This window comes from Corylus avellana, chromosome ca1, assembly GCF_901000735.1.
Source record: "Corylus avellana chromosome ca1, CavTom2PMs-1.0".
Lineage (NCBI taxonomy): Eukaryota > Viridiplantae > Streptophyta > Magnoliopsida > Fagales > Betulaceae > Corylus > Corylus avellana.
Window position 1 is genome coordinate 29,272,767 of NC_081541.1, and position 14,370 is coordinate 29,287,136.

Consider the following 14,370-nt stretch of genomic DNA (forward strand, 5'->3'; position numbering starts at 1 on the left):
GCTGGAACCACCCCATCTTTTCCCTCTGTTTTTTTTTTTTTTTAATATTTTGCTTAAAAAAAAAATAATAAAAAAATAAAAAAACTGACCAAATGTCAGCTCCGCACTGTAGCTGGAACAGTGCCGTTCCAGCTACAGTGCTGGACCTCCCCTTGCCAAACGTAGCTTATATGTTCCAAGTTACTTAGGAATACTCGAGGGACAATTATCTATAGGGTTGACGTGAGACCATATTAACCATTTATCGTTTACCCATTTTTAACGGTTGGAAGGTGAATTTGCTTTCTTTTTGTTTTTTTTTTTTATTTATAAAATATATGCTTTAATGATTACATAATTATAGAAAAAATTAATAAATTTTAAAATAAAAATTTGTAATTGATAATTAATTGACTAATCGAAAAAGTCGAGACATTTCTTATTCGTATGAAGTCGATTAATTAATTTAATCAAATTCTATGGTTTGATAAGTAAAAATGTCCTTACCACACCGACTCAAACCATGCTCACTCCTAAATTTATTTAGAGCACAAAAGAGAATACACTTCAATCAGTCAGAATGTGGTGTAAAAACTCTACTTATACCGCGTCTGAAAACATATTTGACACATGAGCAAAATACACCAAATAAAAATAGAAATGAAAACACTGAACCTCCCACCACTATCAAACCTATCTATAGACTTTTCACATTCATCCTTGCAGCACCGTCCACGAGCTGCCACCGACCTGCCACCACTCCCACCTGAACCCCCACAGCCATCGCGAGTAAGTAATAAAGGTGGGTCTATGTTTTCAGCACCTGGGGAAGCATTGAGGTTTCCTGCGAAGTGGGTTTTCTTTTACCGATGTGGGACCAGGGAATTGAAATTTGAAGGACTCAATACAGAGTTTTGTTTTTCCTCGGTAAATGACCATCTTGTTCTGTATTGATTCACTGACCCAGTTGGATTGTTTCGTCGTTTAGTAGGTCGTCATCTTCGTTTGAAAACAAAAGACGAGCAGATAGATAGAGGAAACCCTGGAAACAAATTCAGGGTTTGAAATGATGGGAAGCAGAGCAGTGTGCAGCAGAATAGGTTTATGGTACAGAAAAGGCAGCAGCTTCGGCTCCTCAAAAGTAGTTATTGTTGGCAACAACAACAAGAATGAGCTCCGACGCTGCTCAACGACCACAGCACGCTCATCCCCTGGACCTCCAGATGTGGTCCGTTTGGCTGAAACTGCTCGAATCTCTCTCACGCCAACTGAGGTATAACTATAACATACATGCAATTATTTATTTTTCTATATTCCCAAATAATTTTTATATTTTATTTATTGGTTTTTATTGCAGGTTGAAGAATTTGCTCCCAAAATCGGACAAGTCATAGATTGGTATGCTTGCTTTGCTCTCTCATTCTCTTTCTCTTACCACACACACATTTCAAACGAGAGGTTCAATGGGATAGTAGGATTCTAATTTGTGTGTGTCCTTCTTGAATTGATTTTGTAGAATTTAGACATTCTTTATTTTTCTTGTAAATTTCGACTAGTTTTCTCACTAATATCATCAAAATTTGATAAATTTATCAAATTTTGATATGGGTGTGTGTGTGTGTAGAAATATATGTGCTTTCACTGCTTGTCATCTGTGCATGGCATTTGTTGATGGTCGTTTATGAATAAAATGAGTATGATTCAGTGAAAAAGATTGGGTGAAGGACTGAAGGTTACTGCAACATCTGGAAGGGTTAAGTTAAGCATTTGGTTCTTCTTTTGGTTTACCTCATTACTAATTGTTGGACTTGGCAGGTTTGGACAACTTCAAGATGTTGATCTTGATAGCATTGAGCCTGCCATCAGAGCAGGTGCATGAAATCCTTTCATTTAAAACTCATATATATTGGTAGCAAAAGTCATGAGATAATGGGATTGAACCCTTTTCACATTTTGTTTGCTTCCCAATGTAATCAGCAGACAGCCTTTACAGTCAGTCAATTTTTAATTAGCCAAGAGTGTTTTGAGATATATAATTCTTTCTTTGAGGTTCCTAAATGTAGGACTGACATTAGTTTTTGTCACTAAGTCCATATCACAAAATACCCTTGATTTCTTTACTGCCATTTCTTGCTCAATTTGTTTTTTCGAGCAATGGAAAGTTGCTGTTGAGAAGGTAGTGCAATAAAAAGAATCTCCACTGCAAGTAACCGTCTATCATTAATTGCTTATTCAAGAAAACCCAAAAGCTAAGTGTTTCTGCTCACTCAATCATGCAGTTGGTACACATGTCTATCCCATTTTTTGTCTAAGGTTGAGCAATTTCCACATATAAGATTACACTGGTAAGATAATGAAGAAGATCAAGATGTATGGCCTACAGTGATGGTGGCTGCGCAGTAGCCTAGGACTTTCCTCTTTACTGTTTCAAAGCAGATTAGTCCAAATCCTGCTCTCTTTTATGGTGATCCTGCTCATTCATTTTCTTGGTGATGTTGATGCTATTTCACAAACCCATAAAAGATTATCACCTAATAATATTTTGCTGTCAAATTTTTACCCAAAATTTTAGGGTGTGGAGAAGTGTGTATACCATACAATGTGATTTTAATTTATGTGCACTATCTACAGATACTGAAGGCAACAATTTACGTGATGATATCCCTGAAACATTTGAGAATAGGTGAGATTGTTTCTTCTCTATCTTTCAGTTGAGAATTTCAAGGGTGAATGAATTTGTGATGTGATTAAATATTGAAATTTTTTCCTCATCAGGGGGGCCATGATTGCTGCTGTTCCAAGCTATGAGGAACCATACATTAGAGTTCCCAAAGTCTTGAACAAGGAGTGACATTTATTAGCTTCGATCTTCTATGGAAGGACAGTGATTGAAAGTTATAACTCTCGTGGACCAGATTTGAAGCGTTTGGAGTATTAAGAAGCTTGTATTTGTAGTACATTCTTTATTTTTGGAACTCTAGTTGAATGTTAAAATCCAAATGAAAAACATTGGGTGGTGGAGGGAATCTTTCTAATAAGTTTGTATTTTATGAGATTCTAGAATTAAGAGTTAAATACTTCATGTTCTTTCCTTTCATGGGGCATCGATGCTTTGTTGAATCTCTTGTGATAAAACAAATATCGGGGTAATTGAAACTTCACTGACACATCAAATATCGAGTGGTTTTTTTCTTCATCTTCTTCCCATTTACAATCAATAGGGCCCTCTGCGAGTGGTGTATATATGGTGCACTTTGACCGTTTTGGAGCACTTGCACCTACTGGTTTGCCGTTGTATGCATCTGGTGTACTTCTGGCTTTGTTTTTTCTTTCCCACGCTAGGATTTGATAGGATCTTCTGCATTCAGATTGGTTTGATAATTCTTGCTTTATGGCAAGAATTCATATTCCTAAGATGTTGTGATAATTGGTGAACGCAGTTTTTGTCCTTTCACATGCTTTTCATAATTCTGAAATGTCATTTATTAGTACCATTTGTGGTTATGCTTGCAGAATGGCATTATTGTCCCAATGAGATGCATTGGGGATTTTCAATCTTTGCTGTTGGCAGCCATTTGCACTGTTGCAAGCATGCTAAAATGTGAAAGTTCTTCTGGACTGTTAATTGCTGATAAAGCTAAAAGATGCTGGTTTGTTAATGCAGCACGCAATTGCATTCTGCAAGCTTCAACACCTAAACCCTAGTTTAACTGTTAAAACTGAAGTGAGTAATGTCTCCTCTTTGTGAAGAGCTGATCTTACTTGAGTTGGTGAAATCAGTAAAACAGGTTTTTTTTTTGTTTTTTTGTTTTTTGTTTCGGAAACAACAACCTTAACAGGTTCAGAAACGAAAAAAGAAAAAGAGAAGAGGTAACAGATGAATTTCCAGCATGATATGGTCAAGCACTACATTTTGTACTCTGGCATCCTCTCAGGAAAAGTAAAAAGGATGAGAATTGCATAACTCAGACAATCCATTTACATTAGAAGCCATAAAACAGCAGATAAGGGGAAAAGTAAAAAGGATGGTAATTCAGGGAAGTAGCTTCTCAAAACAACTTGGGGACTAGACTGGACTAATACCAAAGTGTACGTCAACAACATTTAAGACAAGAATTCCAGCCAAAAATTTTCTTGAGCTGATTTTCAGGAAGCCTTAGAAACATTCCGACCAACTGATCTTGGGCTTTGGCTCTTTGGTAGCAGATATGATGGAAGAAAAGATGGAATGATGAATGCGAATCCAAGGCAAAGAAACACCAAGACTCCAACCCACCAAGCTTTGTGCGGGATGCCCAAGAGTAGTTCATCACAAACTGCAATGAAGATGGAATTTATTAAAACATAAATGATAATGTAATGACATATTCAGTTCCCAGGAAAATGTTCATCTGGGAACTTCAATGAAATACCAAATGCTGTCAGATCACATGACACTTCATCTTACCCTGCTGATAAAAGACATAGCTGACTAGTGGTGCGCATGTTAAGCCTTGGGCAGCATAAAAGTTGAAAGCTTTTTTTTTTTTTTTTGTAATCGAAATATCATTACAAGCATAAGGCGCTCTAAGTACATAAAAAGTATACAAGAAAAAAAGGAACAAAAAAGTCATGATAACTAATCACTAAAGAAGAAAACACCTACAATGAAAGTCCAAATGGTCTTTAATTTGCCTATTTTGTTGTATATGTGTCGGTTTACGTTCAAGATAGGGAGGCCACTGTATCACCATGACACCACGGGAGAGAAGAGTGAAATGGAAAATACCTAAATAAACGGCATGCCTTGATATTTATTTATATTACAAAGTGATGCAATAGCATCAGTGAACCTTGCAGTTAATTGTAGATGCATAAACCTAAGTTACCTATATTAAAGATGATGAACTGCCTCTCCAGAACATGTGGTATGGCAACAATCCCCTCAGGCTCCACAGTCGCCAACACATAGATACCATCCTGAGCACAACTGCAAACTTTCAACTATATATCGCATATGGAAAATGGCATTCAAAAGCACGGTAGAATTATGTGACCTGATCGCTATCTGAGTAAAGACTTTGAGTCCTGAAAACAAGCTTTTCAGTATTGAGTAATCTTCTGTTGTGATTCAGTGCCAAGTTGGAATTGCCTCTCTTGAGTTGCATAGAAAAGCTAGCTGGTATCTGTAATTGAACAAGATTAATGAGAAAGTTTCTATGAAGTGAGTTCCCCGAGAAAGCAGCAATTGAAAGATATCATGAAATACATACAGACGCTGGATATGATATCTTCACTTCATACCACGAATAAGGTTTGAGTCCTTGTAGCTTGTACAGCCGCGAACCCATTTGTAGTGGTAGAGTTTCCCTCTGGAGCTCTTCCCCGACATTTAGAGCTTTACTATGAACCCTGAGAGATATTACAGAGCAGTGGACTCATTTCACTTGCAAAAGTAAAAATGACTGAACCAACGAGATTAAGGTAAAAGCTATGAGATGGTTAAGTCAGTGTTTCTGCTTCTGTTTCTGGATATACTCACAGATCACTCTGGCTGGAAGTTGGGTTGTCGATAATAATACAAAGAACGTAGAGCAGAATGAGCATATTACGCACATATATGCAACACATGGTTAATTAATGGGATGCCCAATTTGCTTCAACTTGTTGGGACTATCATACCACGATTGTGCATTTCAACAAACCGAACCCTGTTTATCCAGTAAATGAAGTCCATGTTGTTATAGTGTGCTAGCTCCAAAGTAAAATGCAGATCTAGAGAGGCATGGAAATTGAAACCAAAAATGATAAACCCATAGCACGAGATGAATTTACAAAAGAAATTCGTAAATAATGGCTTTTAAATAGATGTTAATTTAGTTAATCAACTCAAGCCAACACAACAAAGAAAGAAGTGCAGCTCTCATAATGAAAAACTAAACATTGGGTAATCATTAGATAATTCTCCTACTCACATTATCTTCCAATTCAAAAATAATTTAAATTCATGCACAAGGTTCTCTTAATGAAATATAAATAATTTCCAAAAATTCCGTTAACTAAGCTACTAACCTTGCTTGCTAACAAACCAAGTTGTCCCCCGAAAGTTGCAACAACCACTCACTCAGCGCCTAAACAATTTATAACATTTATTTTCTCCAGATTTAAAGCCTGATTATTAGCCTTTCAGGAACTGTGTCTAAACTTGACTCCTATGTCAATTTATAAAAGCTCAATTCAGTGCAGTGTGCAGTAAATTCAGTAGCAACTCAGCCCAGATTAAGTTAGCCCTTTTGTACCCTTAATGATGAACAAGAATTATAAATGTTTACAGGGAATAAGCTCTGTCAGATGGCTTCCTGCCCACCAAATTTTGTGCTTAAACTCAACAGCCACATTAATAGAGGCCTCTAACTAGTGCATAATAGATCTTTTTAAGAACCTTAGAGTCTCTACACAAACAACCTTGGGGAGGCTTTGACTACTCTAATAATCATGGGTGCTTTCTCACTTATAGCGAATTCCAAAAATGATAACCAGTAATTTCCAAAAATAACATTTTGGTCATGAAAATTTTCTGCTCACTACATAAATTTCCATGCCACTCACCCTTATAATTTAAATACAAGAAACATCAAGCTCTTGTGAATGAAATTCTGCTTACTAAAACCCACATATATCAGAAAATCTAAGCTCATTTGAATTTCTTTTTCCACCCATATTTTCCAACGCCCAAGCAATGAGGGAGACACGTATATACATAGAAAATCAACTCACTCAAAACCTTAACGCATATACATACATAACAATACCCAAATTCTATTCAAACAAAATGTAAAACATCTCTAAATATCAACATGGCTACTTGAATTTTCCCACCAATCAAACTTAAAAAACCTTCAAAACATGGACTATTCCCGACAACATAATCCTTCCCTCATGACGAATCTGAACAGGAAAACTCCATAAACTCCAAATATTCGATTCAAATCATGAATAAACTCCACTTCAAGCAACATTAATTTGGAACAAAGCTGGAAATTTAAAGTTTGAATCTTTACCTTGTTCCTTAAATTTCTTGCTAGCTGAACCTGAATCTTGTGAGCCTGCGTTTCTTGAAGCCGCTGATTGCAAAGGCGTTGTGTGAGTTCAGTCAAGAGGTAGCCGATTAAAGGGAGGGAGAAAACAGAGTAGAGGAAATAGTGGGTGCTTGCCTTCGTAACGACGCCGTTAAAGAGGCACCGCGAATTTGTTTTTTGTTTTTGTTTTGTTTTGTTTTGTTTTTTTTTTAATTATTATTATTATTATTATTTTTTGGAAAAAATGCAACTTACCTCCTAAATTTTAAGAATTTTTTAATTTTAACTTCAAATTTTAAAAATTGACAATTTATTTTTTCAAAATTTCAAAAATTAGCAATTTAAATTTTTCGTTACTAATTTCCATTAAATTGGACAATATTTTTTTTAAAAAAAGTTTAAGGGTAATGATGTAATTTTATAAATTTTCGTCAATTTAGATGAAAAAATTAAACAGAAGATTTAAATTGTCGATTTTTAAAAATTTAAGAAAATAAATTACCAAATTTTAAACTTTAAAATTAAAATTAAAAAATTCCTAAAACTTTTAAGTGTAAACTGCACTTTTTTCTTGTTTTTTTTAACTGATCGTGGCGTTAACAGGTTGCCCGTTGGCCGTTAAAGAGGCACCGAGAGGCGCGAGCTAATATACGCGTCTAAACGTTGCGTTTTGAGGTGTTATTTCTTTAACTACCAGACAACTACTACTTCCCTCACAACGACGCCGTATTGTTCGGCTCACTCTTTCTCCGTTCTCTTCCCGCCCCGCGACTGGAACGACTCCGTTTTACACCCGACCTAAACCACTCATCGGCAATATTTGTCTTTACAATTTTCTCTGAATCATAGCGGAACGGTGGAGCCGAAGGAAGAAGAAGTTCAGAAGCACGTTCGAATATGGTACATTGATTCTAGTTTTCTTTCTTTAGATTTTAATTCATTCATGGGAATTAATTCTCTCTCTTCTTTGTTTCCCCAGTTCTCAATTGCTGCCATCAATGATACGGACTCTATAGGCCAGTGGGAACCCTTAGCTCCTACCAAAGAAGCCCAGGCATCTCTCTCTCTCTCTCTCTCTCGCTTCAGTCTGGAGCTGTACAATTCTTGGACTGATTCGTTTACTATTGTTTTGTGGTTCTTCTGAGAGAGAAATAGTAATAATTCCTAATTTATCCTCTTTCCGTCACCATCTTCGTCCAGGAATTTCATGTTTCACAAACGTATCATGAAGGGCTTCTCAAGTTACAAGCTAAAGAGTATGAAAAAGCGCGCGAGCTCTTAGAATCTGTCCTAAGAGATCCTCTTATCTCGAGCGCCCAGGTATTTACATTCCAGTTTCTTTGCAAACGAGTATTTTAGATTTTAGTGTGTTCATTGCGTATGAATTGGTGGTCTCAGGTGGATAGCAGTGCCAGCGATGGCCATCTATTGCAACTCAGGTCTGCATCTATGAGCTGCCTTATTTTTTATGTTATATATTGTTCGGTTAAATTCTCTTGTGGCAAGGGGTTCTTTAGGAGCTTCCAGATGTTTAATTTTTCAGTCCACTGTTACCATTTTTATCATCATTAGTAATATTTGTATCTTTAATTTTAGAGGAATACTGACTTTTAAAGTTGGATATGCACCATAGAAACCATCTGTATGGCAGTTCAGAGGTGTTGCTCTATGCCAATATCCATAAATCATCAATTTCTTCTTGCAATGCTTTGGGCAGATCTCATTTTTCTAATTCATGTGGAGTAAATAATCAATTTTGGGTTCTTTTTTTTTTTTTTGTGTGTGTGTGTGTGTGATGATTATGGTGCGTTCTAATAGTTATACTGGTATTAGTATCTTCAACTAAGTTACTTACTGGGTCTTCTGCAGATTTTTGTCACTGAAGAACCTTGCCACTGTTTTTCTTCAACAAGGTTCTGCACATTATGAGAGTGCTTTACAATGTTATCTTCAAGCTGTAGAGATTGATACCAAAGATTCTGTTGTCTGGAACCAGCTGGCAACATTGTCATGCTCGATGGGCTTACTGAGTATATCACGCTGGGGTTTTGAGCAAGGGCTTGTGTGTAGTCCTAATAATTGTAAGCATTTGTTTAGTTCGTTTAAATATTTTATATTTATTGTTCTGGTTCTAGCCCTTTATTATCTGCTCTTTGCATAATTGCTTTGTGTTTAAATTTTTTTTTTCTACATCTGTCTCCCTTATCATCTCTATTATAGTGATTTTCTCTGCTTTCATGAACATGGGACAAATTATGCCTTCTTCTTTCTCGACAATTTTGTACAGGGAACTGCATGGAGAAACTATTGGAAGTTCTTATTGCTATTGGTGATGAGGTGGCATGTCTTTCTGTGGCAGAGTTGATTTTGAGGCAATGGCCATCACACTCTCGTGCTTTACATGTCAAAAATACCATTTTACAGTCAGAGCCAGTTCCATTTGCTCCGAAAGGTATAGATAAGCTGGAACCTAAACATGTGCGGCTCAAATTCCTTGACAAGAGAAAAGCAACCAATGAGAATTTAGATGAAAGTGTTGCATTGAAAAAGTTGAACCAGAACATAGAACTGAACTTGGCAGAAGCTTCCTGGGTGGCTCTTGTTGATGCACTATTGGAGATCTTACTTCCATTGCATGGAAGTGGTTCTGAGATGAGGGCTGAGAAAGGATATAGATCCGGGGATCTCAGATTAAGTATACACTTACCTTCTAGTTCTGAAAATGTTACGAGGACTGTGGAAAGGAAAGTGATTGATTTAAACTTGATGAGTGAAAATGTGCCTCTTGGTGATTGTGACTCCGAAAGAGCTAGTATAGTTAAAGAAAAAGAAGCAAATATTCTAGAAGAACAACCACATGAGAGACGGAGTTCTCGTCTTGAAAGGCTTAGGAGTCGTAAACCAAGGAAAGAAGAATTAGATCCTGGTACCAGCAAGGATTTGGCCAAGGTTGTAAATCAATATCTAGAATGTTTTATCGTTAGTGGAACAGGAATAAGTACTGTTCGTGCTACTACTTATTCCAATCCATTGGATACTGAATATAGTGATGTTTCTAGATTTGTGGCAGAAACTTCAAAAAATTATGGTGCTTACCATATGGGCCACTTGCTTTTAGAAGAGGCAGCAAAAAGGGTTCTTGTCTATCAGGATGTATTTGTCAAATTGCTGGAGTTGGAGAAGTTGACCAGACATTGGGGTAAGGATAGGACTCCTGAATGCAGTCTTTTTCTTGCTGAGCTTTATTATGACCTTGGCTCATCCTTTTCCAGTGCTTCCAGACTTTTGGAATTCATGTCAGAGTCATCTTATCATCTTTGTAAGATCATTGAATCAGTAGCTTCGGACTATCCTTTTCACTTGAGTTGCACCTTGGAAAATGAAAATTGTTCTTCAATTCATAGTGTTCAAGATATTATTGGAGTGTCAACCAACAACTCCATGAACAGGGATTCATTTTTAGATAGTTCACTCTTAACCAATAACAGTTCCTTCTGGGTTCGATTTTTCTGGTTAAGCGGCCGATTGTCTATTTTAGATGGTAACAAGGAAAAAGCTCAAGAAGAATTTTGCATTTCCTTGTCACTTTTGGTAAAGGCGGAAAATATGACTGATTGTCCATGTGTAGTCAAGCTCCCCCACTGCAAGGTTATTAATGAGTTAACCATTGATAGGCTTCTTCATGAAATTAATATTTTAAAAGTTGATTTCTTAATGGAGAAGACTTTGGGTGACATGATTGAGAAAGAGATGTATATGGAGTGCGCTGCCTTGCTTGCTCCACTTCTATTCTCTACAAAAGATGTTCACCTTGATGCATTGCCATCAGCCATTGCTGATACAAAAGGTGAAGGTATTAATTCTCTTGAACTATCAGCATTAGACATTTTAATCAAAGCTTGTGAGAAGATAAACTCAATAGACGTTGAGTTGTATTTGAGTTGTCACAGGCGAAAGCTGCAAATACTCATGGTAGCAACTGGAATGGGTGAAGGTCTGGCTTCATGTAAACCCTTCCATCAGAAGTCAGGGTCAAAAGAACTTTCTGGTTCTGATATAGAATTAAAAGAAAGTTCAAGCAAGCACTGGAATTGCTTGGTTGCAGAGGAAGTGAAGGCAATCTCTGAATGTGTGTCACAAGTGAAGAGCATCATTGATCAGTCTGAAAATTCTGTAAGTCAACATTGATCTTTTAGAAATGCTTTGTTGCAAGGACATAGTTGTTTACATCAAAGTTTGTCATTTCAGAATCCACACAGTGCTCTGGTAAATACATGTTTTTCCCTTTCTTGGGGCATCAATGCCTTGTTGAATATGTGAGAAATCAAATATCAGGGGTAATTGAAACTTCACCTACACATCAAATATTGAGTTTTTACAATCAATGGGGCTCTCTGAGAGTGGTGTATATATGTGCACTTTGACTGTTTTGGAGCACGTTACACCTACTGGTTTGCCATTGTATGCATCTGGTGTAACTTCTGGCTTTGTTTTTTCTTTCCCCGACTAGGATTTGATAGGATCTTCTGCATTCAGATTGGTTTGATAATTATTGGTTTATGGCTGAGATAAATTCAGCTTTAAAGCATGCTAGTGAATTCGTATTCTCTAAGGAGATGGAGTGATAATTGGTGAACATAGCTTTTGTTCCTTCACACGCTTTTCGTAATTCTGAAAATGTCATTTATTAGTACTATTTGTTGTGATTATGCTTGCAGAATGGCATTATTGTCCCAGTGAGCTGCATTGGGGATATTCAATCTTTGCTGTTGGCAGCCATGTGTAAACAATCTTCTGGACTGGTAAATGCTGATCAAGCTGAAAGATGCTGCTTTGTTAATGCAGCTATAGCATTCTGCAAACTTCAACACCTAAACCCTACTTTAACTGTTAAAACTCAAGTGAGTCATGTCTACTATTTGTGTTGAACTGATCTTATATGAGTTGGTGAAATCAGTGAAACAGTTTTTTCCTTCTGTTTCCCCCCCATCATTTTGATTGTTCATTTCTCCTGCTTTTTGTCTTCTCGTTGTAGGTGGAACTAATTGTTAGAACACATGACTTGCTTGCTGAGTATGGGCTCTGCTGTGCTAGTGAAGGAAGCGATGGGGAGGAAGGAACATTTCTTAAATTTGCAATAAAGCATCTCTTGGCCTTAGATGTGAAACTTAAATCCAGCTTCAATACTTTAAACAGGGAAGCAACTCAATGTCATGAGCAGGTCTCCGATAATAGCCATGCTAAAACGTATCTAAATGAATCAAGATCAGCTACGCTGGATGTGGGAATGGGTCAGACCCAAAGTGGTGAAACCAATATCATGGATACAGCTGAAGGGATAACTTCCAAGGACATTTCATCTCATAATGCCCTAGATAAAGAGAGTGCAGGGGTAGAATATGGAAATCAAGGCAGTGATGGGTCTGATGGCCAGTTAAACAAAGGTAAAAATGCAAGCAATGAATTGATTGAATGTGGAAATGAACTTACTGAAGATGAAAGGGAGGAACTTGAGTTAAAAATTGATAATGCATTGGATCAGTGTTTCTTCTGCTTATATGGTCTAAATCTTAGATCTGATTCCTCCTACGAAGATGATCTAGTTACCCACAAAAATACTAGCCGTGGAGATTACCAGACCAAGGATCAGTGTGCTGATGTTTTTCAGTATATTCTCCCGTGTGCAAAGGCTTCTTCCGTGAGTACCCATACTCTCTTTCTCTCCTTCCCATAACACCCAACCCCGCCCCCCCATCCCCGGGAATTTTGTATAAGCTCTGTTTTTTAGAGAATATATTTCTGAGTGATTTCAATTTTCCAACCTCTCTTTCTGCTTTTGATATGTTTGTGTGTGTGTGTTAGAGAACTGGATTGGTCAAACTTCGTAGGGTACTAAGAGCTATACGGAAACACTTTCCACATCCACCAGAAGATGTTTTGGCTGGCAATGCTATAGATAAATTCTTGGATGATCCTGATTTATGTGAAGATAAACTCTCAGAGGAGGCGGGGTCTGATGGGTTTCTTGAAACCATGAAGAATATAATATTACCTAATGCAGGTAGTTTCAAACAGTATAAGACATCATCAGTTGGGAGGTATAGATGCATATATTATTCTGTCTCCATGAATTTTTATTGTTATTTTTTATTCTTTGTATGAGCTATCTCCATGAGTAATTAATTGATTGCAGCCCTGAACCATATTTGGAAGTCTATTGCAATTTGTATTATCTCCTGGCTCAGTCTGAGGAAATGAGTGCGACTGATAAATGGCCTGGCTTTGTACTAACAAGGGAAGGGGAGGAATTTGTACAGCAAAATTCAAACCTCTTCAAATATGATTTATTATACAACCCTCTACGCTTTGAAAGTTGGCAACGTCTTGCAAATTTTTATGATGAGGTAAAATATGTTTCTGTTTTCTCATTTCCAATGATGAGTGCTGTGAAATTATAAAATATTTGGTCTGGTTTTCAACATGTTTTCTGGCCACAATTTAATTCTTTAGGAAATTCTGTTTGGTTAAATTCATACAGGAGGTAGACTTGTTGCTAAATGATGGCAGTAAGCACATTAATGTAGTAGGATGGAGGAAGAATGCCAGTTTACCTCAGAGAGTTGAAACAAGCCGAAGGAGGAGTAGGCGATGCTTACTAATGAGTTTGGCTTTGGCAAAGACGTCAGATCAGCAGGTTTTCACCTTTATCCACTATCTACATTACCTGTTTCAAAGATAGGGAGGGAGGAATGGGCAAGAGAAGGGGGGGGATCTTTCCTTTACTGTATTATAGCTGTATCCTGCAGTAGATATGTTTTAAGTCTTAGCCGTGGCTTCTATATGGTGCCTTCTCGTCGTTATATGCTAAATGCCTTCTCATCTTCATATGGGGCCCCTATATGCTTAGGGGTGCCTACACTTTTTATAAAACTTCTTTGATTACCTATATATATGCTAGATGCATTCTTTGCTCAAAATTGAAAAAGAACAAAAACGTAGTAATGATGTTTGGAAGCTGAAATCCCCTAATTGGGGTGGATGCTGCGTGGTTAAATATTTACCAGATGTCCTTTTGCTTGAAAACATAATATCCGAGTCTGTGGCATATATGCAAGTCCTTTCTTCTTTGATTAACTCTTTTTAGGCATGTTGTTAATCATTCTGATGAACTATTTCCAGTGTGAGATGCATGAATTATTAGCATTGGTATACTACGACAGCCTTCAGAATGTGGTCCCATTTTATGATCAGCGCTCTGGTGTACCTTTGAAGGATGCAGCATGGATGATGTTCTGTGAGAACTCTATGAAACATTTTAAGAAAGCCTTTGAAC

At 37.1% G+C, this 14,370-nt stretch overlaps 3 protein-coding genes across 5 annotated transcripts in view; 2 read left to right on the plus strand and 1 right to left on the minus strand.

Moving 5' to 3' along the window:
* Window positions 1–624: 624 nt before the first annotated feature.
* Window positions 625–3,085, plus strand: LOC132168232 (glutamyl-tRNA(Gln) amidotransferase subunit C, chloroplastic/mitochondrial). Of its 2 annotated transcripts, none has more exons than XM_059579355.1 (6): window positions 625–781; window positions 968–1,252; window positions 1,337–1,377; window positions 1,795–1,850; window positions 2,611–2,662; window positions 2,755–3,085. In XM_059579355.1, the coding sequence occupies exons 2-6, from the start codon at window positions 1,046–1,048 to the stop codon at window positions 2,828–2,830; spliced, it is 432 nt and encodes a 143-aa protein (XP_059435338.1). In that variant the 5' UTR covers window positions 625–781; window positions 968–1,045; the 3' UTR covers window positions 2,831–3,085. The 2 variants fall into 2 exon arrangements, with proteins under 2 accessions (XP_059435338.1, XP_059435339.1); XM_059579356.1 differs by having other exon boundaries at window positions 971–1,252.
* An 825-nt stretch (window positions 3,086–3,910) lies between these two features.
* Window positions 3,911–7,146, minus strand: LOC132167300 (uncharacterized). 2 transcript variants are annotated; one of them, XM_059578221.1, is made up of 6 exons: window positions 7,020–7,146; window positions 5,501–5,669; window positions 5,232–5,370; window positions 5,016–5,144; window positions 4,848–4,938; window positions 3,911–4,295 (listed from the first exon to the last, which is right to left on the minus strand). In XM_059578221.1, exons 2-6 carry the CDS (start codon window positions 5,587–5,589, stop codon window positions 4,126–4,128), a joined length of 618 nt encoding a protein of 205 aa, XP_059434204.1. In that variant the 5' UTR covers window positions 5,590–5,669; window positions 7,020–7,146; the 3' UTR covers window positions 3,911–4,125. The 2 variants fall into 2 exon arrangements, with proteins under 2 accessions (XP_059434204.1, XP_059434205.1); XM_059578222.1 differs by lacking the exon at window positions 5,501–5,669.
* Window positions 7,147–7,776: 630 nt separating this feature from the next.
* LOC132167299 (calcineurin-binding protein 1) overlaps window positions 7,777–14,370 on the plus strand; it is a gene marked incomplete in the record, with an annotated part of 10,929 nt that continues 4,335 nt past the window's right edge. The window contains 12 exon segments of the mRNA XM_059578220.1: window positions 7,777–7,937; window positions 8,017–8,091; window positions 8,238–8,357; window positions 8,436–8,476; window positions 8,907–9,118; window positions 9,325–11,210; window positions 11,756–11,938; window positions 12,073–12,735; window positions 12,900–13,135; window positions 13,231–13,441; window positions 13,576–13,731; window positions 14,217–14,370. Coding sequence (XP_059434203.1) covers window positions 7,935–7,937; window positions 8,017–8,091; window positions 8,238–8,357; window positions 8,436–8,476; window positions 8,907–9,118; window positions 9,325–11,210; window positions 11,756–11,938; window positions 12,073–12,735; window positions 12,900–13,135; window positions 13,231–13,441; window positions 13,576–13,731; window positions 14,217–14,370 — 3,940 coding nt within the window.